The sequence below is a fragment of the Scyliorhinus torazame genome, chromosome 11, assembly GCF_047496885.1.
Source record: "Scyliorhinus torazame isolate Kashiwa2021f chromosome 11, sScyTor2.1, whole genome shotgun sequence".
Taxonomy (NCBI): Eukaryota; Metazoa; Chordata; class Chondrichthyes; order Carcharhiniformes; family Scyliorhinidae; genus Scyliorhinus; species Scyliorhinus torazame.
This window is the reverse complement of record NC_092717.1, coordinates 89819350-89841834: the sequence shown is the minus strand read 5'-3', so window position 1 is coordinate 89841834 and position 22485 is coordinate 89819350. Positions and strand designations below refer to the sequence as shown.

General features: G+C 52.3%; 1 protein-coding gene across 4 annotated transcripts in view; it reads right to left on the bottom strand.

The window, feature by feature from the left end:
• The window catches only part of LOC140385371 (lethal(3)malignant brain tumor-like protein 4), a 555015-nt gene that overhangs the window by 328894 nt on the left and 203636 nt on the right, over positions 1 to 22485 (bottom strand). For all 4 annotated transcript variants that reach the window (XR_011933346.1, XM_072467457.1, XM_072467455.1 and 1 more), the window contains one exon: positions 21960 to 22036. Coding sequence is in view for 3 of the 4 variants with exons in the window: in XM_072467457.1 (XP_072323558.1) it covers positions 21960 to 22036 (77 nt within the window). In the remaining variant the exon portion in view is untranslated. The remainder of the gene's footprint in view (positions 1 to 21959; positions 22037 to 22485) is intronic.

Genomic DNA, 22485 nt, shown 5'->3' with positions numbered 1-22485 from the left:
CTTCCCCTCTAGTCACCCCTCTCCATTTCCTGGAGTCTCTCAACGCCATGGCCAGAGGTTCAATTGCCAATGCAAACAACAATGGAGACAGCGGGCATCCCTGTCTTGTTCCCCTATATAATCGGAAATCCTCCGATCTATGTCGACCTGTAACTACGCTTGCCGTTGGTGCCCCATAAAGTAATCGAACCCAGCGAATAAACCCGTTCCCAAACCCAAACCTCCTTAACACTTCCCATAAATAATCCCACTCCACCCTATCAAATGCCTTCTCTGCGTCCATTGCCGCCACTATCTCTGCCTCCCCCTCCACTGAGGGCATCATTATCACCCCTAATAGCCGTCGCACGTTAACATTCAATTGTCTCCCTTTTACGAACCCTGTCTGGTCTTCGTGCACCACCCCCGGGACACAGTCCTCTATCCTCGATGCCAGCACCTTTGCCAGCAATTTGGCGTCCACGTTCAATAGTGAAATAGGTCTATAGGAACCGCACTGCAACGGATCTTTGTCCCTCTTCGAAATTAGCGATATCGTCGCCTCCGACATCGTCGGGGGTAGAGTCCCCCTTCCCTGGCCTCATTGAACGTCCTCGCCAACAACGGGGCCAACAAGTCCACATATTTTCTGTAGAATTCCACCGGGAACCCGTCCGGCCCCGGGGCCTTCCCTGCTTCCCAGTCCCTGAATAACCTCGTCCACCTCAATCGGCGCCCCCAGGCCTACCACCCCCCGCTCCTCCACTTTCAGGAACCTCAATTGGTCCAGGAACTGCCGCATCCCCTCCTCTCCCTCTGGGGCCTGAGACCTATACAGTTCTTCATATAAGGTCTTAATCACCTCATTTATCTTTCCTGCCCTTCGCACAGTGTCTCCCCTTTCATCCCTAATTCCTCCTATCTCCCTCGCTGCTGCCCTCTTTCGCAGTTGGTGCGCCAACAGGCGACTAGCCTTTTCCCCATATTCATACCTCCTCCCCTGTGCCTTCCTCCACAGTACCTCCGCCTTTCTGGTGGTCAGAAGGTCAAACTCGGTCTGGAGTCGTCTCCTCTCCCTGTACAGCTCCTCCTCCGGGGTCTCTGCAAATTCCCTGTCCACCCTTAAAATCTCCCCCAGTAATCTATCCCTTTCCTTGGCCTCTGTTTTCCTTTTGTGGGCCCCAATAGAAATCAGCTCTCCTCTGACCACCGCTTTTAGTGCTTCCCAGACCACTCCCACAGGGACCTCGCCGTGGTCATTGACCTCCAGGTATCTCTCAATACACCCCCTCACTCTTGCACACACTCCCTCATCCGCCATTAGTCCCACATCTAATCGCCAGAGTGTTCTCTGCTCCCTGTCCTCTCCTACTTCCAGGTCCACCCAATGTGGGGCATGGTCCGAAACCGCTATGGCTGAGTATTCAGCTTCTTCCACCCTAGAGATCAACGACCTTCCTAAAACAAAAAAATCTATCCGGGAGTACACTTTATGGACGTGGGAGAAGAAGGAATACTCCCTAGCCCTGGGTCTAAGAAATCGCCATGGATCCACTCCCCCCATTTGATCCATAAACCCCTTAAGTACCTTGGCCGCTGCCGGCCTTCTTCCGGTCCTTGAGCTGGATCTATCTAGCCCCGGGTCCAGCACCGTATTGAAGTCCCCTCCTTAAATCAAATTTCCTGCCTCCAGGTCCGGAATACGCCCCAGCAGCCGTCTCATGAACCCCGCATCATCCCAATTTGGGGCATACACATGAACCAACACGACCTCCATTCCCTCCAGCCTACCACTCACCATTACATATCTACCTCCACTATCTGCTACAATGTTCTTTGCTTCGAATGCTACCCGTTTCCCCACCAAAATGGCCACCCCTCTGTTCTTTGCGTCCAGTCCTGAGTGGAACACCTGTCCCACCCATCCTTTCCTTAGCCTAACTTGGTCCGCCACCTTTAGGTGCGTCTCTTGGAGCATAACCACGTCTGCCCTTAGTCCTTTCAAATGCGCGAGCGCTCGGGCCCTTTTTATCGGTCCATTCAGGCCTCTCACATTCCACGTGATCAGCCTCACTGGGGGGCTACCTGCCCCCCTCCCGTGTCGACTAGCCATTACCTTCTCTAGGCCAGTCCCATATCCCGCCTCCGCGCTCCCGCTCGCTCCCCCAGCGTCGCACTCCGCCCCCGACCACCCACTCTTTAGCCATTTCCTTTTGGATTTCCGCAGCAGCAACCCAGTTGTCCCCCCCCCCCCCCCCCCCCCGCTAGATCCCTATCTAGCTTGATTGCTCCCTCCATATAACTTCCGTAAGCCAGCTGACTTCAACTGACCCCAGCTACTCCTGCTCGCTCCTCGACCCCCCCGGTGTGAGGGAACTCCCATCCGCCTTGCGCCTGTTTTCCCGCCTTATTCTTTCTGGCGCGGGAACATCCCTTTACCTGACCCGCCTCTTATGGCGCAGCTCCCTTTCCCCTCCCCCTCTCCTTCCCCATTCTCCGACTATGTCCCGCCTTTCCCCCCTCACCGGCGCCCACATTTCCCCAGTGTCCCCCCCCCTTCCCTGTTTACTTCTCAATTAACTTTCACCATCACATTATCAAAAACAATAACAAAAACAACAATAACAGTTCCCTGCAGCATCAGTCCCTCAGTTCCGGTCCAGTTTCTCTTCATTGATGAAGGACCATGCTTCCTCCACCATCTCGAAATAATAGTGTCTCTCCTGATACGTGACCCATAGTCTTGCCGGCTGCAGCATCCCAAACTTCACCTTCCTTTTGTGCAAAACCTCTTTGGCTCGGTTGAAGCTCGCCCTCCTTCTCGCCACCTCCGCACTCCAATCCTGGTATATCCTTACCACAGCATTCTCCCATCTGCTATTCCGCACCTTTTTAGCCCATCTCAGGACCTCTTCTCTGTCCTTAAGGCGGTAGAATCGCACGATTATCGCCCTCGGTGGTTCTCCCGCTTTTGGTCTTCTCGCCGGGATCCGATTTGCCCACTCCACCTCCATGGGGCCCGCAGGGGCCTCAGCACCCATCAGTGAGCTCAGCATCTTACTTGCGTACGGTCCACAGTCCACTCCTTCCACACCCTCCGGGAGACCTAGTATCCTAAGGTTCTTCCTTCGCGCTCCATTTTCAAGGGCCTCAATCCTGTCAGCACACTTTTTATGAAGTGCCTTGTGCGTCTGAGTCTTAACCGCCAGGCCCAGGATCTTGTCCTCAATACCTGACACCTTCTGCTCCACCACGCGAAGCTCAGTCTCCTGGGTCTTTAAAGTCTCCTTAAGCCCCTCAATTGCCTGTAACATCGGGGTCAGTACCTCCTTCTTCAGCAGATCCACGCACCGTCTCACTACTTCATCCTGCTCAGGCCCCCATGTCGCCTGCGATTTCTCCGCCGCTATTTTGTTCTCCACTCCCTCTGACCTTGTGGTTGAAGATTCTTTGAGGTGCATCCGCCGCCGCCGGTTTTTCCCACCGTCGTTCGGGGGGGACTCCCTTCCCACGCACCTCACACCGGGTTTTTCGGCCGGCAAAGTCCCCGTTGGGGCTCTTAAAAGAGCCCGAAGATCCGTCGGAGCTGGAGCCGCCGAAACTTGCGGCTAGCTCATCCCTGCCGCAACCGGAAACATGCACAAAAGTTTTAACTGACAATTCTAAGTGGCGCTATGTCACAACTGGGGCATGTAATACAACATATGAAAAAAACGGTACCTCTAACTATCTTCCATAAACTACACTCACTTAAACATCCAATCATACTAACTTCCTAACAATACAAAAATAATAGCAACATTCACATTTTCCTCTGGCTTGGCGGTCAAACACAGAGTTGTACAATCTTTCAGTTGCAAATGAGACATAGTTCTTTATTCACAAATGACGCAAAACGAATGTCCTTTATTGTAGATCTAGGGGTTCGGGGGCCTGGTGAAAACCAAAAATAGGGGATCTCATCCTGTATACCGGGGTGCGAGAGCGGTAGGCTCTCCTTTGCCATTTCTCATGCGGATAGTCTGCACGATGCTGCAGAATATCGCCAATGCTAAAAGGGATTTAATTACATATGAAAGGGAGTACCACGTTATAAGCCTATCACACCATGATGGTGCGTTGTTACTTACCACTGGGCTCTGGGTGCTCTGGGGAAGTGAATCATTGACGGTCGGGGGGTTGGGGTCAGGGGGTTCGTGTGTGCCCGTAACCAAATACAAATTATAATGATAACGAAAAACACGTATGATGTCTTCATTGTTCTCTTCTTTCTTCTCTTCCTTTTCGTCTCTTCTCTCTTCCTGGAGCTTCTGGAATTCTGTGGATCAAGCATAGTTTCTGTTACTATCTGGTTTAATATCTTGTACGTTAGTATGTCTGTCTTTTAGTGCCAATTTCCCTTTATAATTGGTCACCATGTGTGATTCCCTCATTTTTTTTTTAAACCAAAAATTTGGACTAGACATCTCAGAAAATACTGCCATACTGCGAGCCGTCTCTCAGCCTGTGTGATTTACCATCCCAGTGTTTGAGGATGTAAATAGCAGAGGGAAGCAACCTAAGGGTTGCCGAAACCAAACAAAAGAATTTTGAATGTAACGAGCCAAAATGGGGTGCGTATGGGCCGCGGCGGGTAAGATTTGGATGGAATCCCCGGGGAGGACGGTGATCAATGCCGTATGTGCTCTACCCGAGCGTAGCTGACCAGAGGGGGGTCCTCAGGCAGGGCGGGGACCAATGCCGTTTCGCCACTGCCTGAGCAACCGGCAAGAACGGGTAAGAATGTGGTCGTCGTGGGTGGCTGCTTCTCGAATTAGGAGAGCAAATATGAGTTGGGTTCTGTCGACAGATTAGTTCCTCTGAACTATTGTCTGGGACAAACTTGTACCTTTAACAATTTTCTGTCGACAGACTAGTTCCTCTGAACTATTGTCTGGGACAAACTTGTTCCATTAACAGCCGGCGGGCGTTAAAGAGTGGTGACGTGGGGCCGTGAAAACTTTTGAGTTTACACACAACACTTAACGATGACATTAACGAACAAACATTCAACAAACATGGTACAGGTTCCATCAGAAAGGACACCATTTCTCCCAAGCGGTTCTGTTTAAAACATCATCTGGACACCTCGGCTATCAGTTGCGAACAGGGTCGCAAAGGGGTTCTCGTTTTGGGAGTCAGACTCAATGTCATCATCTTCTCCCAGATGCCATACTCTTGAATAGATGAGGGTTGCTAAAGCTGCATGGTGTGACTCAGGGTCCATCTCGTCGTTTCGGATGAGCCTGTACGAATTGTCATAGTGCCAAACAGTTGTGTCTAATTCTGTGGAGATGTAGTCGGCGTCATCACCGTAGGGCGGTGGTCTTTGGTGAGGTTTGTTAAGGAATGTGATCAGGAAGGGATCTCTCGAATCGTGTTCAGATTCGCTGGGTGTGGGGCCTGTTGCATAGGGATAGTAAGGAGGCATGCTGTGGCTATCGTCTGTGACACAGTCGCTGTCGCTACTGTCTGTGGGTGTTCCAGGGCGGAGTCTAGAGTTCGGGGGTGGAGTCGAGTCGATGTGGAATTTTTGGGTAATGCCAAATATCGTGAGGACGTTCTTCATGACACGTCCCGTAAAATGGGAATCTTGGTCGGATTCAATGCTGCGGGGGAGTCCCCATCTCGTAAAGATGTGGTGGGTTAAAATCTTAGCGGTAGTCTTTGCCGTGTTTGTTCTAGATGGGAACGCTTCTACCCATTTCGTAAACGTGTCTATAACAACTAACACGTACTTGTGACCATTCCTGCAAGGGGGCAATGGTCCTATAAAATCAATCTGGAGGTTAGTCCAGGGGCCATTAACGGGGCGGGTTTGGCTAAGCTGAGCTTTCCTCGCATATCTGTCCGGATTGTTTAGGGCACAGATAAGGCAATTTTCAACATAGTGCGTGACGTCTTCCTTTAAATTCGGGCACCAACAGAGCTGCCTGAGGTGGGCTGTATTGGGGTCAATTCCCTGATGCCCATGACTATCATGGAACAAACAAATAAGCTGATTCCTGACCTGTTCAGGAACCACATAAATGGTGTCTTTTAGGACCACACCGTCATGTGTGGTCAGTGCATTTTTAAACCTATCGTATGGGGCTGGAAATTTTCCTTTTAAAATCTCCCTGAGATTACGATCTTGCTTCTGGGCCTGCACTAAATCTTCGATATTTGTCTGTGAGACCTGAACTGCATTCACTTTCGGGGGGTTCCAAAAATATCCATGTCTGGAACCTGCTTTAGCCAGTGCGTCGGCTTTTACATTTCCAGGTGGGGAGGAACGGTGGTGACTTCGTACTTTAGTAATACCAAATATTCTGTCCTGTGCTTTGTCCAAAATGTGCCGGAGCAATGGGGCTGAAGGGAGGGGTTTTCCGTCCGCGGAAGCAAATCCTCTTGCTTACCACAGGGGTAGGAATTCTGTGAGGCTGTTACAGACATAGAGGCTGTCCGAGTATATGTTTGCTGGGCTGGGGAAGGAATCTGGGTGATCTACAATGTACGCCACGGCTGCTAGTTCAGCCGCCTGCGTGCCTAAGTGTCCTGGCAGTTTTAACGAGATTTCTTCTAGGGCGCGTCCCCAACACAGATGCCGCATCCTGTAATGTGCTTCCCGTTTAATACAGTGGAAGAACCATCCACATATATTCTCAACGGTGCGCACATGTCTGTGCGCTGGGGGCTCTGGGGTGAACTACCTATCCTTTTGGGGGGTGTTTTCGCGATAAAGGGGCCTGTGTTGTGGTGCGGTGAGATGATTTCACATTCGTGGGGGGTGCCTGGGTACTGAAGGTTGTCGGCTAGGAAAGTGTGGGTCTTCGTCCTTTTAACAGTGATGTCCCGTCCCTGCAAAAGAAGGGTCCATCTGGCTGCTCTGATCTGGCTTACTGTACCGTCCTTAAGTCGTCCGTCTAGTAAAAGTTGGGTGGGGGTGTGTTCCATGAGGATTGTGATGGGGTTTAGTCCGGTGATATATGTAAAGTATTGAACTGCCCAGAAAACTGCGAGCAGGTGCCTTTCACAGGCCGAAAATCCCTGCTCCACAGGATCTAAAACTCTGGAGGCGTAAGCTACGGGTCTTAACTGGTCGTGCCGTTCCTGGAGGAGCATGGCCAAAAGGGTACGATCTGTACTCGCTATCTCTATAGAATAGGGCAAAGCGGGTCTGGAACCTGTAGTGCGGGGGCTGCAATGAGTGCGCGCTTTAAAACATCTACAGCATCCGTATGCCGGGGAAGCCATTCCCAAGGGGCTCCTTTCTTTAGGAGTTCCGAGAGGGGTGCTGCTTTGGTGGCGAAACAGTCAATATGGTTTTGACAGTAGCCAACCAGTCCTAAAAATGACCGGAGGGCAGAAACATTCTGGGGAAGGGGCAATTTGACAATCGAGTCAATTATTTTATGCTCGATCATTCATTTACCATGCGTGATAATCGTTCCCAAATATACCACTTTGTTTTCCAAAATTTGGGCTTTCTTGGGGTTCACTTTACATCCAATTCGCTGTAGAAGTTCCAGGAGTTCGGACAATAGCGCGATGTGCTCTGCCTTGGTGTCTGTCTGCAGTAATAGGTCGTCTACATACTGGACCAGATATTCGGGAGGAGAAAATTTTGATAAACCATTGGCCAGCTGTCGGTGGAAAATGGAGGGGGACTTGTGGAATCCTTGTGGATAGCATGTCCACGTGTACTGCTGACCTTTAAAAGTGAAGGCAAATTTGTATTGGCACGCTTTTGCCAATGGAATGGACCAGAATCCATTACTGACGTCCAAAACCATAAAATATCGTGAGTTGAGTCCCTGTTTTAGCATGGTCTCGGAACTTGTGGCTACCGTGGGGACTGCTGCGGGGTGACTTTTTTGAGTTCCCGGTAATCGATGGTCAGTCGCCATGATCCATCGGGCTTTCTCACTGGCCAAATCGGGGCATTATTAGTAGAGGCTACTGATCTAAGTATGCCTTGTTCTAATAAACTATCAGTAACTTTTGAGATTTCTCCCTCTGCCTCTTGGGGAAATCCATATTGCTTCTGGGTCAGGTCCTGTTATTTGAACCGAACATGCCATCCTGCCGCAGTCATGTTTATGACTTGCAAATGTGGTCCTGTTTTTCTGGAGAAATGCCCTAACCTGTTTGTCTGCGCTAATCGGGGTCGGGTCAAACCAAAAATCGCCGACTGCGCTAATCTTATTGGCATACTCATCTACTGTGAGTGTTGCGGGGGCTCTTGCTGACTTTGTCATTTTCCAGACACATTGATTTACTGGGTCAAATGACAGGTTGTGGGAGTTCATGAAATCGATGCCCAAAATGTGTTCTGCTGTGTGGGGCAGATCGACCAAAACTAGGGGGTGTTTTGTTGTAATGTTGCCAATTTGAATGGGTACAGGGGCTGTGATGTGTCCCTGTTGTGAGTGGCCTGTGAAGCCACGGAGGGTGATTGTGGCTGTAGTGGGCCACGTGTCTTTTTGGAACATGGTGGAGGAATTAATTGTGGTGCGGGACCCTCCTGTGTCCCAGAGAAATTCAATGGGCTGTCCCGTATTTTCGCTGCAACGACTGGTCGGCCGGACCTATCCCAAAGGGTGTCGCAGACCTAGGTGAGGGAGCCCGAACACCGTCAGTCAGTTCCGTTCATGTCTGTCTGGTCTGAACGGGTGCTTACATTATGTATGGGCTTTATCCTGTTTCTATTCAGAGTGCCTGCCTGTTGGGCTTTCTGTGGCTTTCGTGGGGCATTGCACTCTCGTGCAAAGTGACCTAATTGTCCTTAGTTGTAATACTCCTGTGGTTTCTGTGGGGGGCTGTTCATGCCTTCGTTCACCCATGCGGGCTTCTGGTGCGCTTTAATTGATGAATATCTGCCTCTGCCTGCTGTTCTTCGGGTTTTCTAATCGCGGGTTTGTTGTGGACAGATTGCTCCCAGGAGCGGGACAACCTTTTTAAAACCCACTTTTCGTTGTGCATTTCTTCCGAGGGGGTCATAATTAGTACAAGCATTTTGTCCTGCATTTGTGGCGGGGGAGATAAGGGTGTGTGTCCATTTGGCCATGTTGTCTGGGGACAAATGGGCGCGGTCAAAGTTTCTGAAAACGGCTGTAAAATGGATCCACAGGCATCCAGCAAACGCTGTGGGGTGTTCTGTTTTCTTCTGCCTGCACTTATTCAGGCCTTCTACTGGGTCACCTCTGTTAAAACCGATCGCGTCTAGGATCGCCGTGTGCATCTCTGCAAGGGTGCCTCCTCCTACATTCTGTGGGTCGGGAAGGGCTGCTACAACAGAAGGGTCTAAGCTTAGAACTGTGAGCTTCACTTGCTCACGCTCATCCAGGCCGTACATGATCGCCTGCTGCTTCACTCTAGCAAAGAAGTGGTGGGGGTCTGAGGTGGGGAGGAACGGTGTGATCTTTTTGCACGCGTCCCGTAATTGGGTCACGGTTAAGGGGGTGGTGTAAAGGAATTCCGCGTCTCCGTCCGATATGACTGAGCGGTGGGTAGTTACTGGATTCATGGGTGCCTGATCTATCTGGTCTGTGGGGGGTTGGGGTGCTTTTCTCCTTTGGGGCTTTCCTTGCGCACATGGTCCCTGTACATATCTATGCGCAGTTTTGATTAGTTCTTCCCAATCCGGGCCGTCTTCTTCATCTAATTGGGATTCAAAGGTGCTTTGAAACCCATTTTGCACCGAAAGCAAAGACTGCAGTTCCGCAATCTGCTTCCGGCATTTTGCATGATCCACTGATCTTTGTCTGTGCTCCGTGGTGGCAGCATGGAGTGCTCTTAACGCTGCTTTTAGATCGCTGCACTGCCTTTGCAATGCCTCTACCTGTTTCTCTGTCTCTTCTTTTCCCAGGACTGCACGTTGCGTGTCCTGAAAGACCTCATCGTATTGGGTTTGGAAGCTGCTCAGATGCGCTAGACAAGACTGGTGTGCCCTCTTGGCATCATCCACCTCTACGTCCCTTGCTGCCAACTTCCTTCTCAATTCTATATTCTCTCTCTCGATCTCACTAACATCGACCTTGCTCATTCGATGTCTCTCTTCTATCTCTTTGCGGAGCGTCCGAACGACCTCCTCTGTGCCTCGCAATTGTGCCAGACAGGACACGATTGCCATCAGGTTGCGAGCTTTCCCTAACCTCTTCTTATGGATTTCGCTCAGGTTCTCCACCAAGTATGTCCTATACTCCCGGGACCCGTTTCCTCATTTGAACAAAAGTCACTCCAAAGGGGCCATCCCTTCCCTTTGAGGTACCTTCTAATCACAACTTCCCAAACGGGACACTGACCTACTCTGCTGCTGGTCACTGCGACCACAAATTCTTGAGGGTTCATAAGGCGTTCCATTGCCTTCATTGCCATTTTTCCTATCAGAATGCTCTCTTTTAAAATTTGGAACGAGGGGTACTAAGGCGGTGCAGTAAACACGGGTACGACATTCGCTATTTTCCGGAATACAAACTCCCGACAGTTTTTCGCAACAAAATCTATCAGTTTTACCTCATAGCCCTGTTAGTTATGCATGCATTAGCACGCTTCCGAATTATGAGGATTGATCAGACCTGCTTGAACACTTGTGAATGTTTCTGTTCTCAATTGGATTCTCAATTCAAATTTTGGGTTCTCCCGGAGTGGTTAGGCCACTTCTAAGTCGGCATCTGTCAGATGTCGCCAGTAAGTGTTGATAAGTTTTGGTTGGCTCTTAGTTGGTTGGTTGCTCGTTGTGTCTTTACTTAATTTGCTCTGATTTATAACCTTTGCTCGAGAGTCGCCAGGTATCTTTATGATACCACCACGAGGTTCAAGTTCAAGTGCTGATCAATAACTCAATACACCAGTTAGTACGTTTCAAATCAGAACACATTTATTATACACAGTCAATCACTACTCATGTATAAAACTCTACTTACTAGACTATCTCTAACACTAAAAGGCCTATACTTAGCTTTGGAACTGGCCCACCAGGTCAGGGGAACAAATGGCCTTTTGTTCGATTCTGAGTCTGCAGGCTTCAAAGCTCGTATAGACTGGTAGCTAGGAGCGCCAGTCTCGTAGCGTGCGTTGACTGGAGACTTACTTGGTTGGTGCAGCTACTAGGCAGGTCACGTTCAACGGTTGTTTCGAGCTGCTGAGAGACCCTGCCAAGAAGGATGAATTGAACTTGGGGACTCTATTTTATAGACCCTAGGGGCTTCACGCCCTTTTGGGCGGACCCCGTACCTGGTTCCAAGTGATCGGACTAAGTTCTGAAAAAAAACTTGGATCGATTTCTCCAATACTGGAGCTGTTCCCTGATCGCTGGGCGGTTCTTAAGTGTCCGTTGGCCTTCCTTTGTCTTGGCTCCTGCTGGCGCCGAGGAGTCTGGCTTGGCCTTGTTTACCTCAACTGTTTCCAATTGTTCCCGGGGATCGCTCATTAATATGTAGATGGTTGTTAGTTTCAGTGCTGTCTGGGTTCCTGCAAGTTCTGATTACAGGAAACTTTGCACCTGTTTGTTTTTCCTGCATTGGCTGAATTTCCCTGCATTCTTAGCGGATCTCCATCTTAAAATCAGGAAGTGGCCAACCCAGGTAGCTACAGGAGCAGAAATGTCCTCCCATTAAATATTGGAAAGATGAGACAAAAGCAGTCTGTTCACAAATTTTGTGTTGTATTTGATCCCAACCACATTTTTATGGCATCGCTAAGATCTATTTTTGCCTCTGTAACATCACCCGACTCCATCCCATCTCAGTTCATGTGCTGCTGAAACCTTCATTTGTGCCTTTGTACCTGTAGACTTGACTATTCCAATGGCCCCTGACTGGCCTCCCATATTCTACCCTCCATAGATTTTTGGCCATCCAAAATTATGCTGTCCTTGTGTTAATGTGCACCAAGTCTGGTTTACCCATAACCCTTGTGCTCACTTTCCTACAGAAGCTCTCAGTCAAGCAATGTCGTAATTTTAATATTTCATCCTTTTTGTGCATGGACTCGCTCTTCCCTATCCCTATCTCAGTAATCTCTTCCAGCCAAACAACTCTCCAAGATGTTTGCGCTCATCAAACTTTGTCGCTTGAACATCCCAGCTTTTAATCATGCACCAACGGTGGCCACATGTTCAGTTACCTAGTCTTTCAACTCTATAACTCTCTCCCCTCACCTCTGGGTTCGAATGGATAGAGAGAGAGCATGTGTGCATGTCTAGTGGGCATGTCTGAGACACAAAGGGCTGGATTCTTCGGACGCGCCTGCCACAAGATCACCACGGACGGGACGGTGACCATGGGCAGCACGGTCACACAGTGTTTAGCACTGTTGCTTGACAGCGCCAGGGTGCCAGGTTCAATTCCCGGCTAGAGTCACTGTCTGTGCGGAGTCTGCACGTTCTCCCTGTGTCTGCATGGGTTTCCTCTGGGTTCTCCGGTTTCTTCCGACAAGTCCCGAAAGACGTGCTGTTAGGTAATTTGGACATTTTGACTTCTTCCTCTGTGTACCCGAACAGGCGCTGGAATGTGGCGACTAGGGGCTTTTCACAGTAACTTCATTGCAGTGTTAATGTAACCCTACTTGTGACAATAAAAATTATTATTATATTCTAAAGGTCCGATAGCCTCGGGAGGGAATCCGGTCACCGGGTGGGCGCGGCCAAAGAATCCCTCCCTGAGATTCTATACCAGGAAGTGCAAGTTAGAATTGTTCATTTAATGCCAACTTGGGTAAAGAAAGGAAAATAAAGAGGGAAAGAAAATTGGGTGAGAGATAAGATACAAAAAGTTTTTAAAAAAAATATCCAACTTATTACGCTGTTAAAAATGTATTTACCCTTGAATGAACAAGTCAATTTATTTAAGGTTTTCTTGTCAGTTCAAAACGCACTCAATGCCTCCAAAAACTGGCTGAGATATTTTAGTTCCCAGCCTCATCATTATCTCACCAGAGACTTCCCAACTGATTTACTGATACTGCAGAAAACCACAGCTCTCATCAGCCACTGCCAGACCACAATTTTAGTCAACTAACCAAAGGCTTATTTGAAGTGAGAATCCGCTTCTTTTTTTTTTAAATTTAGAGTACCTAATTCATTTTTCCAATTAAGGAGCAATTTAGCATGGCCAATCCACCTAACCTGCACATCACTGAACTGTGGGACGAAACCGGAGCACCCGAAGGAAACCCACACAGACACGGGGAGAACGTGCAGACTCTGCACAGACAGTGACCCGGCCGGGAATCGAACCTAGGACCCTGGAGCTGAGAAGCAACTGTGCTACTTTGCTGCCTATCTTTGGGTTGTGGGGGTGAAACCCACGCAAACACGGGGAGAATGTGCAAACTCCACACAGTCAGTGACCCAGAGCCAGGGCTGAACATTGGACCTCAGCGCCGTGAGGCAGCAGTGCTAACCACTGTGCCACCGTGCTGCCCTGAGAGTCACCTCTTAAAGCAGGTTGCACTGCATTGAGGGATTTTGCTGTTGGAAAGGTGCAGCAAGAAACTGAGTTAGCATACGTTGAAGGCAAATCCCCCAGTACACTAAATATGGGAATAGATCATTGGGTTCATCAATTCCAACAGCATCACTCCTGAACCTGCATCCAGACCAGGAAGTATTTCAATGACCTCCTCCTCTGCCCACTTTTAACAATTCTCCACTTTTCTTCGTACACTCCATCATCAAGCAGACGGCCACACTAGAACACTTCTCAGTCTTATTACACTCACTTCTCCCATCACAGCACCCACAAGCAGAATTCTTCTCAAACCTCCTAGCCTTTGCACAAAAACCCACTCTGTCATGGCTCGCTCCTCACCTAGCCCTCCATACAGATGCTCTAAAATCAAAACCTCCTCATAACAGTCACCGCTTTGTCTCTCCCTCAGCATCCCACACAACAAGCAGAGGACACACATTCATGGTCTATCTTGCCCGAAGTACTCAGCAACTTTATCTCTCCACAGGACAAGACAATGCACAATGAGGACTAAGATTCGAGGAGGACTCTAACCCAATGGAACTTCTGGAACTGCGGCAGCATTAAGATCAGTTGTCCTCCATGAGCCAACAGGAGAGGACAATTCAAAGCTGTATCAGATATTACCATAGCTTGGAAAATGGGATTAATGAGGTCAAATTTCACCCTAAATTGATCAATTGAGTGTTCTTTCTTCTCTTTATTGTTATCATTCATGGTACAATTGATGTCATTGCACTCCTTTTTTTCCGATAGCCAAGTTTATACATATCCTAGGCCAGGCCTTTCCAAACTTTGGGTCGGAACCCCCAGTGAGGTTGTGAGCTAGGAAGCTTTAAGGCCTGATGTGAATCATGAACTGATTTCTGACAGCTGTGAGACCTCTTCAAACCCTCACGTTTTGTTATTGGTGGGCATGGCCTAATGGACTGGCCTCTGAAACACAATTGCTGCTGCTTCCAAAAAGCCTGTGAATAGGTAGGTATTTTGGGGGAGAAATTCAGCCTTTTCATCAACTTCCCTCACGAGCGACATTAGAGGGGTGAAAGAGATGGGAATGGTGAACAGGTCGGAAATTAGGCAGGGAGCGATTCGGGCTGAGGGAGGGAGAGATGCGGGCTGAGGGAGGGAGAGATGCGGGCTGAGGGAGGGAGCGATGCGGGCTGAGGGAGGGAGAGATGCGGGCTGAGGGAGGGAGAGATGCGGGCTGAGGGAGGGAGAGATGCGGGCTGAGGGAGGGAGAGATGCGGGCTGAGTGAGGGAGAGATGCGGGCTGAGGGAGGGAGAGAAGCGGGCTGAGGGAGGGAGAGATGCGGGCTGAGCGAGGGAGAGATGCGGGCTGAGCGAGGGAGAGATGCGGGCTGAGCGAGGGAGAGATGCGGGTTGAGCGAAAGAGAGATGCGGGTTGAGCGAGGGAGAGATGCGGGCTGAGGGAGGGAGAGATGCGGGCTGAGGGAGGGAGAGATACGGGATGAGCGAGGGAGAAGTGCAGGCTGAGCGAGGGAGAGGTGCGGGTTGTGGGAGGGAGAGATGCGGGTTGTGGGAGGGAGAGATGCGGGCTGAGCGAGGGGGAAGTGCAGGCTGAGCGAGGGAGAAGTGCAGGCTGAGCGAGGGAGAAGTGCGGGCTGAGCGAGGGAGAGGTGCGGGCTGAGCGAGGGAGAGGTGCGGGCTGAGCGAGGGAGCGATTCGGGCTGAGCGAGGGAGAGATGCGGGCTGAGCGAGGGATAGATGCGGGCTGAGCGAGGGAGAGATGCGGGCTGAGCGAGGGAGAGATGCGGGCTGAGCGAGGGAGAGGTGCGGGCTGAGCGAGGGAGAGGTGCGGGCTGAGCGAGGGAGAGGTGCGGGCTGAGCGAGATAGAGGTGCGGGCTGAGCGAGGGAGAGATGCGGGCTGAGCGAGGGAGAGATGCGGGCTGAGTGAGGGATAGATGCGGGCTGAGCGAGGGAGAGATGCGGGCTGAGGGAGGGAGAGATGCGGGCTGAGGGAGGGAGAGATGCGGGCTGAGTGAGGGAGAGATGCGGGCTGAGGGAGGGAGAGATGCGGGCTGAGTGAGGGAGAGATGCGGGCTGAGCGAGGGAGAGATGCGGGCTGAGCGAGGGAGAGATGCGGGCTGAGCGAGGGAGAGATGCGGGCTGAGCGAGGGAGAGATGCGGGTTGAGCGAAAGAGAGATGCGGGTTGAGCGAGGGAGAGATGCGGGCTGAGGGAGGGAGAGATGCGGGCTGAGGGAGGGAGAGATACGGGATGAGCGAGGGAGAAGTGCAGGCTGAGCGAGGGAGAGGTGCGGGTTGTGGGAGGGAGAGATGCGGGTTGTGGGAGGGAGAGATGCGGGCTGAGCGAGGGAGAAGTGCAGGCTGAGCGAGGGAGAAGTGCAGGCTGAGCGAGGGAGAAGTGCGGGCTGAGCGAGGGAGAGGTGCGGGTTGAGCGAGGGAGAGGTGCGGGCTGAGCGAGGGAGCGATTCGGGCTGAGCGAGGGAGAGATGCGGGCTGAGCGAGGGAGAGATGCGGGCTGAGTGAGGGATAGATGCGGGCTGAGCGAGGGAGAGATGCGGGCTGAGCGAGGGAGAGATGCGGGCTGAGCGAGGGAGAGGTGCGGGCTGAGCGAGGGAGAGGTGCGGGCTGAGCGAGGGAGAGGTGCGGGCTGAGCGAGATAGAGGTGCGGGCTGAGCGAGGGAGAGATGCGGGCTGAGGGAGGGAGAGATGCGGGCTGAGGGAGGGAGAGATACGGGCTGAGCGAGGGAGAGATGCGGGTTGAGCGAAAGAGAGATGCGGGCTGAGCGAGGGACAGATGCGGGCTGAGCAAGGGAGAGATGCGTGCTGAGGGAGGGAGAGATACGGGATGAGCGAGGGAGAAGTGCAGGCTGAGCGAGGGAGAGATGCGGGTTGAGTGAGGGAGAGATGCGGGCTGAGGGAGGGAGAGATGCGGGTTGAGCGAGGGAGAGATGCGGGCTGAGCGAGGGAGAGATGCGGGCTGAGCGAGGGAGAGATGCGGGCTGAGCGAGGGAGAGATGCGGGCTGAGCGAGGGAGAGATGCGGGCTGAGCGAGGGAGAGATGCGGGCTGAGCGAGGGAGAGATGCGGGCTGAGCGAGGGAGAGGTGCGGGCTGAGCGAGGGAGTGGTGCGGGCTGAGCGAGGGAGAGGTGCGGGCTGAGCGAGGGAGAGATGCGGGTTGAGTGAGGGAGAGATGCGGGCTGAGGGAGGGAGAGATACGGGCTGAGCGAGGGAGAGATGCGGGTTGAGCGAAAGAGAGATGCGGGCTGAGCGAGGGAGAGATGCGGGCTGAGCGAGGGAGAGGTGCGGGCTGAGCGAGGGAGAGATGCGGGTTGAGTGAGGGAGAGATGCGGGCTGAGCGAGGGAGAGGTGCGGGTTGAGTGAGGGAGAGATGCGGGCTGAGCGAGGGAGAGATGCGGGCTGAGCGAGGGAGAGATGCGGGTTGAGCGAAAGAGAGATGCGGGCTGAGCGAGGGAGAGATGCGGGCTGAGCGAGGGAGAGATGCGTGCTGAGGGAGGGAGAGATACGGGATGAGCGAGGGAGAAGTGCAGGCTGAGCGAGGGAGAGATGCGGGCTGAGCGAGGGAGAGATGCGGGCTGAGGGAGGGAGAGATGCGGGTTGAGCGAGGGAGAGATGCGGGCTGAGCGAGGGAGTGATGCGGGCTGAGCGAGGGAGAGATGCGGGCTGAGCGAGGGAGAGATGCGGGCTGAGCGAGGGAGAGATGCGGGTTGAGCGAGGGAGAGATGCGGGCTGAGCGAGGGAGAGGTGCGGGCTGAGCGAGGGAGAGATGCGGGTTGAGTGAGGGAGAGATGCGGGCTGAGGGAGGGAGAGATACGGGATGAGTGAGGGAGAAGTGCAGGCTGAGCGAGGGAGAGGTGCGGGTTGTGGGAGGGAGAGATGCGTGTTGTGGGAGGGAGAGATGCGGGCTGAGCGAGGGAGAAGTGCAGGCTGAGTGAGGGAGAAGTGCAGGCTGAGCGAGGGAGAAGTGCAGGCTGAGCGAGGGAGAGGTGCGGGTTGAGCGAGCGAGAGGTGCGGGTTGAGTGAGGGAGAGATGCGGGCTGAGGGAGGGAGAGAGGCGGGCTGAGGGAGGGAGAGAGGCGGGCTGAGGGAGGGAGAGAGGCGGGCTGAGCGAGGGAGAGGTGCGGGCTGAGCGAGGGAGAGATGCGGGCTGAGCGAGGGAGAGATGCGGGCTGAGGGAGGGAGAGATGCGGGCTGAGGGAGGGAGAGATGCGGGCTGAGGGAGGGAGAGATGCGGGCTGAGCGAGGGAGAGATGCGGGCTGAGGAAGGGAGAGATGCGGGCTGAGGGAGGGAGAGATGCGGGCTGAGGGGGGGAGAGATGCAGGCTGAGGGAGGGAGAGATGCGGGCTGAGCGAGGGAGAGATGCGGGCTGAGGGAGGGAGAGATGCGGGCTGAGGGAGGGAGAGATGCAGGCTGAGGGAGGGAGAGATGCGGGCTGAGCGAGGGAGAGATGCGGGCTGAGCGAGGGAGAGATGCGGGCTGAGCGAGGGAGAGATGCGGGCTGAGGGAGGGAGAGATGCGGGCTGAGGGAGGGAGAGATGCGGGCTGAGGGAGGGAGAGATGCGGGCTGAGCGAGTGCGAGATGCGGGCTGAGGGAGGGAGAGATGCGGGCTGAGGGAGGGAGAGATGCGGGCTGAGCGAGGGAGAGATACGGGCTGAGCGAGGGAGAGGTACAGGCTGAGCGAGGGAGAGATGCGGGCTGAGCGAGGGAGAGATGCGAGCTGAGGGAGGGAGATATACGGGATGAGCGAAGGAGAGATGCGGGCTGAGCGAGGGAGAGATGCGGGCTGAGCGAGGGAGAGATGCGAGCTGAGGGAGGGAGATATACGGGATGAGCGAAGGAGAGATGCGGGCTGAGCGAGGGAGAGATGCGGGCTGAGGGAGGGAGAGACGCGGGCTGAGGGGGGGAGAGATGAGGGTGAGGGAAGAAGAGGCATGGGGTGAGGGGGTGGGTGGGAGAGAGCCATGGTGACAGATGGAGAGATGCGGGGTGAAGGAGGGAGAGACGCGGGGTGAAGGATGGGGAGATCCAGGCTGAAGGAGGTAGAGCTGGGGAAGTTGAAGAAGGCAAAGGTGGGGGAGCTAAAGAAGGCAGAGATGGGGGAGCTGAAGAAGGAGGGATGGAGGCTGAAGGAGCGGGAGATGGAGGCTGGAAACCGAGAAATGGAGGCTTGAGGAGCGGGAGTTGGAGGTCGGAAGATGGAGGTTGGAGGAGTAGGGGATGGAAGCTGGAGGAGCGGGGATGGAAGCTGGAGGAGCGGGGATGGAAGCTGGAGGAGCGGGGATGGAAGCTGGAGGAGCGGGGATGGAAGCTGGAGGAGCGGGGGATGGAAGCTGGAGGAGCGGGGATGGAAGCTGGAGGAGTGGGGGATGGAAGCTGGAGGAGCGGGGATGGAAGCTGGAGGAGCGGGGATGGAAGCTGGAGGAGCGCGGGATGGAAGCGCGAGGAGCGGGGATGGAAGCGCGAGGAGCGGGGATGGGAGCGCGAGGAGCGGGGATGGGAGCGCGAGGAGCGGGGATGGAAGCGCGAGGAGCGGGGATGGAAGCGCGAGGAGCGGGGATGGAAGCGCGAGGAGCGGGGATGGAAGCTGGTGGAGCGGGGATGGAAGCTGGAGGAGCGGGGTTGGAAGCTGGAGGAGCGCGGGATGGAAGCGCGAGGAGCGGGGATGGAAGCGCGAGGAGCGGGAATGGAAGCTGGAGGAGCGGGGGATGGAAGCTGGAGGAGCGGGGGATGGAAGCTGGAGGAGCGGTGATGGAAGCTGGAGGAGCGGGGATGGAAGCTGGAGGAGCGGGGATGGAAGCTGGAGGAGCGGGGATGGAAGCTGGAGGAGCGGGGATGGATGTTGCAGAAGCGGGAGATGGAGGAGCAGCGGATGAAGGAGCGAGAAATAATGGAGCAAGGGGTAGGCAGAGGAGCAAGGGGTAGGCGGAGGAGCAAGGAGTGGGCGGAGGGGTAAGGGGTGGGCGGAGGGGTAAGGGGTGGGCGGAGGGGTAAGGGGTGGGCGGAGGAGCAAGGGGTCGGCGGAGGAAGGCTGATTTTGGAAAAATAAGGCCCGTTCCTGTGCTGTATTTTTCTTTGTCCAAAAAGGGATGGTGTGGTGTTCAACCTAGTTCTTGGGAACAAAGCCAGACAGGTGTTTGAGGTCACATTTTATGTGATCGCAGCACTGTATGTTTTAAATTTGTCATGGAAAAGGAAAAAGATGGTCTGCAAAAAAAGGGTTTTGGATTGGGGGAAGGCTGATTTTGTTAAAATAAGGCAGTATCTGACCAAAGTAAACTGGGAACAGATCCTTCTGGGTAAATCTACAGCAGAACAATGGGGGGTTCCAAAATGGAATTGGCAAGAGTACAGGTCCAACATATTCCATTTAGGGTGAAATGTAGGAGCAGCAAGACCAGAGAACCCTAGATGTCTAGGAATATTCAGGACTAGATAGGAAGGAAAGGGAAGCTTTTAACAGATACAAAGGGAGCAAATCTGGAGGCCCTCGTGGAATATAGAAAGTGCAAGGGGAACTCAAAAAGCAATCAGGAGAGCAAAGAGGGGGCATGAAAAAGCACTGGCCGGCCGGTAAAATTCGGGAAAATCCCAAGATACTCCAGAAGTATATCAAGGTGAAGAGGATTACAAGGGAAATAGTAGGACCCATTAGGGACAAATTCATTAGGGACAGATTCCCCCATCTGTGCATTGAGCTGGATGACAATGGTAGTGTGTTAAACTAGTAACTTCACATCAGTCTTCACTTTGGATAAGGAGAATGTGGGTGCGGAAGTCAGACAGAGGGACTGTGATGTTCTTGAGCAGTTTTACAGAGGGAGTGAGGAGGTACAGGAACTTTTGACGGACTTAAAGGTGGACAAATCCCCAGGTCCAGATGAGTTGTATCCCAGGCTGCTGTGTGAGGCAAGAGAGGAAATTACAGGGGCTCTGACTCAAAATTTTGAATTTCCCTCTGGCCACAGGGGAGATACCAAAGGACTGAAGGACGGTTAATGTGACCGCTTTAGGGGCGGTAGTGGTACAATGGTTATCACAGCTGGCTCATGGAGCCGAAGACCCGGGTTCGATCCTGGCCCCGGATCACTGACCGTGTGAAGTTTGCACATTCTCCCCGTGTCTGCATGAGTCTCCCCCCACAACCCAAAAGATGTGCAGGGTAGGTGGATTGGCCACGCTAAATTGCCCCTTAATTAGAAAAAGAAATGTGGTACCAAAAATAAATGCTGGAACATCTCAGCAGGTCTGGCAGTATCTGTAGGGAGAGAAAAGAGCTAACGTTTCGAAACCAGATGACCCTTTATCAAAGCCGTGTTGAACATGGGAGAGATGAGGGCTGAGGGAGAGAGAGAAATATGAGGGGCATGATAATAAGTTTGAAGATGACATAAAGATTGGCCAGGTGGTTGACAGTGAAGAAGGTCTGAGGTTACAGAAGGATATAGATGGATTGGTCAGATGGGCAGATTAGTGGCAGATGGAATTTAACCTTGAAAAGTGTGAGGTGATGTACTTTGGAAGGAGTAACACGACAAGGGATGCCACAATGAATGGCAGGACACTAAGCAGCTCAGAGTGACAGAGGGATCTTGGGGGTGTGTGATGGCAGATCCCTGAAGGCGGCAGGACAGATTAATAGGATAGTTAAGAAGGCATACAGAACACTTGCCTATGTCAGTTGTGGCACAAAAATCTAAGAACAGGGAGGTTATGTTGGAGCTGTACAGGACTTTAGTTAGACCACAGCTGGAACACTGTGTTCAGTTCTGGTCACCGCACTATAAGAAGAATGTGACTGCACTAGCAAAGCTACAGAGGAGATTCACCAGGATGTTGCCTGGGACAGGGCATTTTAGCTATGCAGAGAGGCTGGATAAGCTCGAGTTGTTTTTCTTGGAACACAGAAAGCTGAAAGGGAACCTGAGCGAGGTGTATAAGAATATGAGGGTCATGGACAGGGTGGATAGAAAGCAGCTGTTCCTCTTAGTTGAAGGGTCAATATCAAGGGGACATTATTTTCAGGTGAAAGGCAGGAGGTTTAGAGGGGAATTGAGGGAAATCTTTTTCACCCAGGAAGTGATGGGAATCTGGAATGCACTGCCTCGGAGGGTAGTTAAGGTAGGAAACCTCACAATCTTTAAAATGTATTTGGATGAACACTTGAAATGTCAAAACATTCAAGGCTATTGGCCAAGTGCTGGGAAGTAGGATTAGTGTAGTGAGTAGCTTGTATTTGTTGGTGCAGGCTTGATGGGCCAAAGGGCCTCTTCTGCCCTGTATCATTTTAATTATGAGGTATTAAAATGGGCTCATACTCCGAAAACGTTTGGGAAGTACAGTTCTAGGAAATACCTAAACGATATAAATGATGAGAACGTTTGATGGTTTGAACAACTGGCATGCGTATACGGTTCTTATACTCTAGAATCTGATTTCTAAGAATTGTACTGATCTCTGAAGCATATTGACTCACCCACCTTGAGGAGGAGTAAGTGGCTTGCCTTGTTCCCGACACCAGCCCACTGAGTGGATGTATGGGCTAGTGGCATCACACCTACCAAACAGGTAATTGCCATATTAATAAATGGAAACATGAAACAATTTTTAAAAACAGCTAGCCTACAAAAGTGCAGTAAGACGTCTTACAACACCAGGTTAAAGTCCAACATGTCTGTTTCGATGTCACTAGCTTTCCTCAGGTGAGGAAGGAGCAGCGCTCCGAAAGCTAGTGACATTGAAACAAACCTGTTGGACTTTAACCTGGTGTTGTAAGACTTCTTACTGTGCTCACCCCAGTCCAACGCCGGCATCTCCATATCATGGCCATATCAAAAGTGGCATAGGAAACCAGAATTTAATGTGCAGGTCAGGTCAGATCTGTTCTAAAGTAAAGACAAATTTTGGTAGAAGTGAATTGTGGCTCATTCAAGGATGCGCTCATTCCTCAAGGTGACACGTCTGCAGAAATGAGAGCAAAAACTGCCATCACAACACATGTGCAGG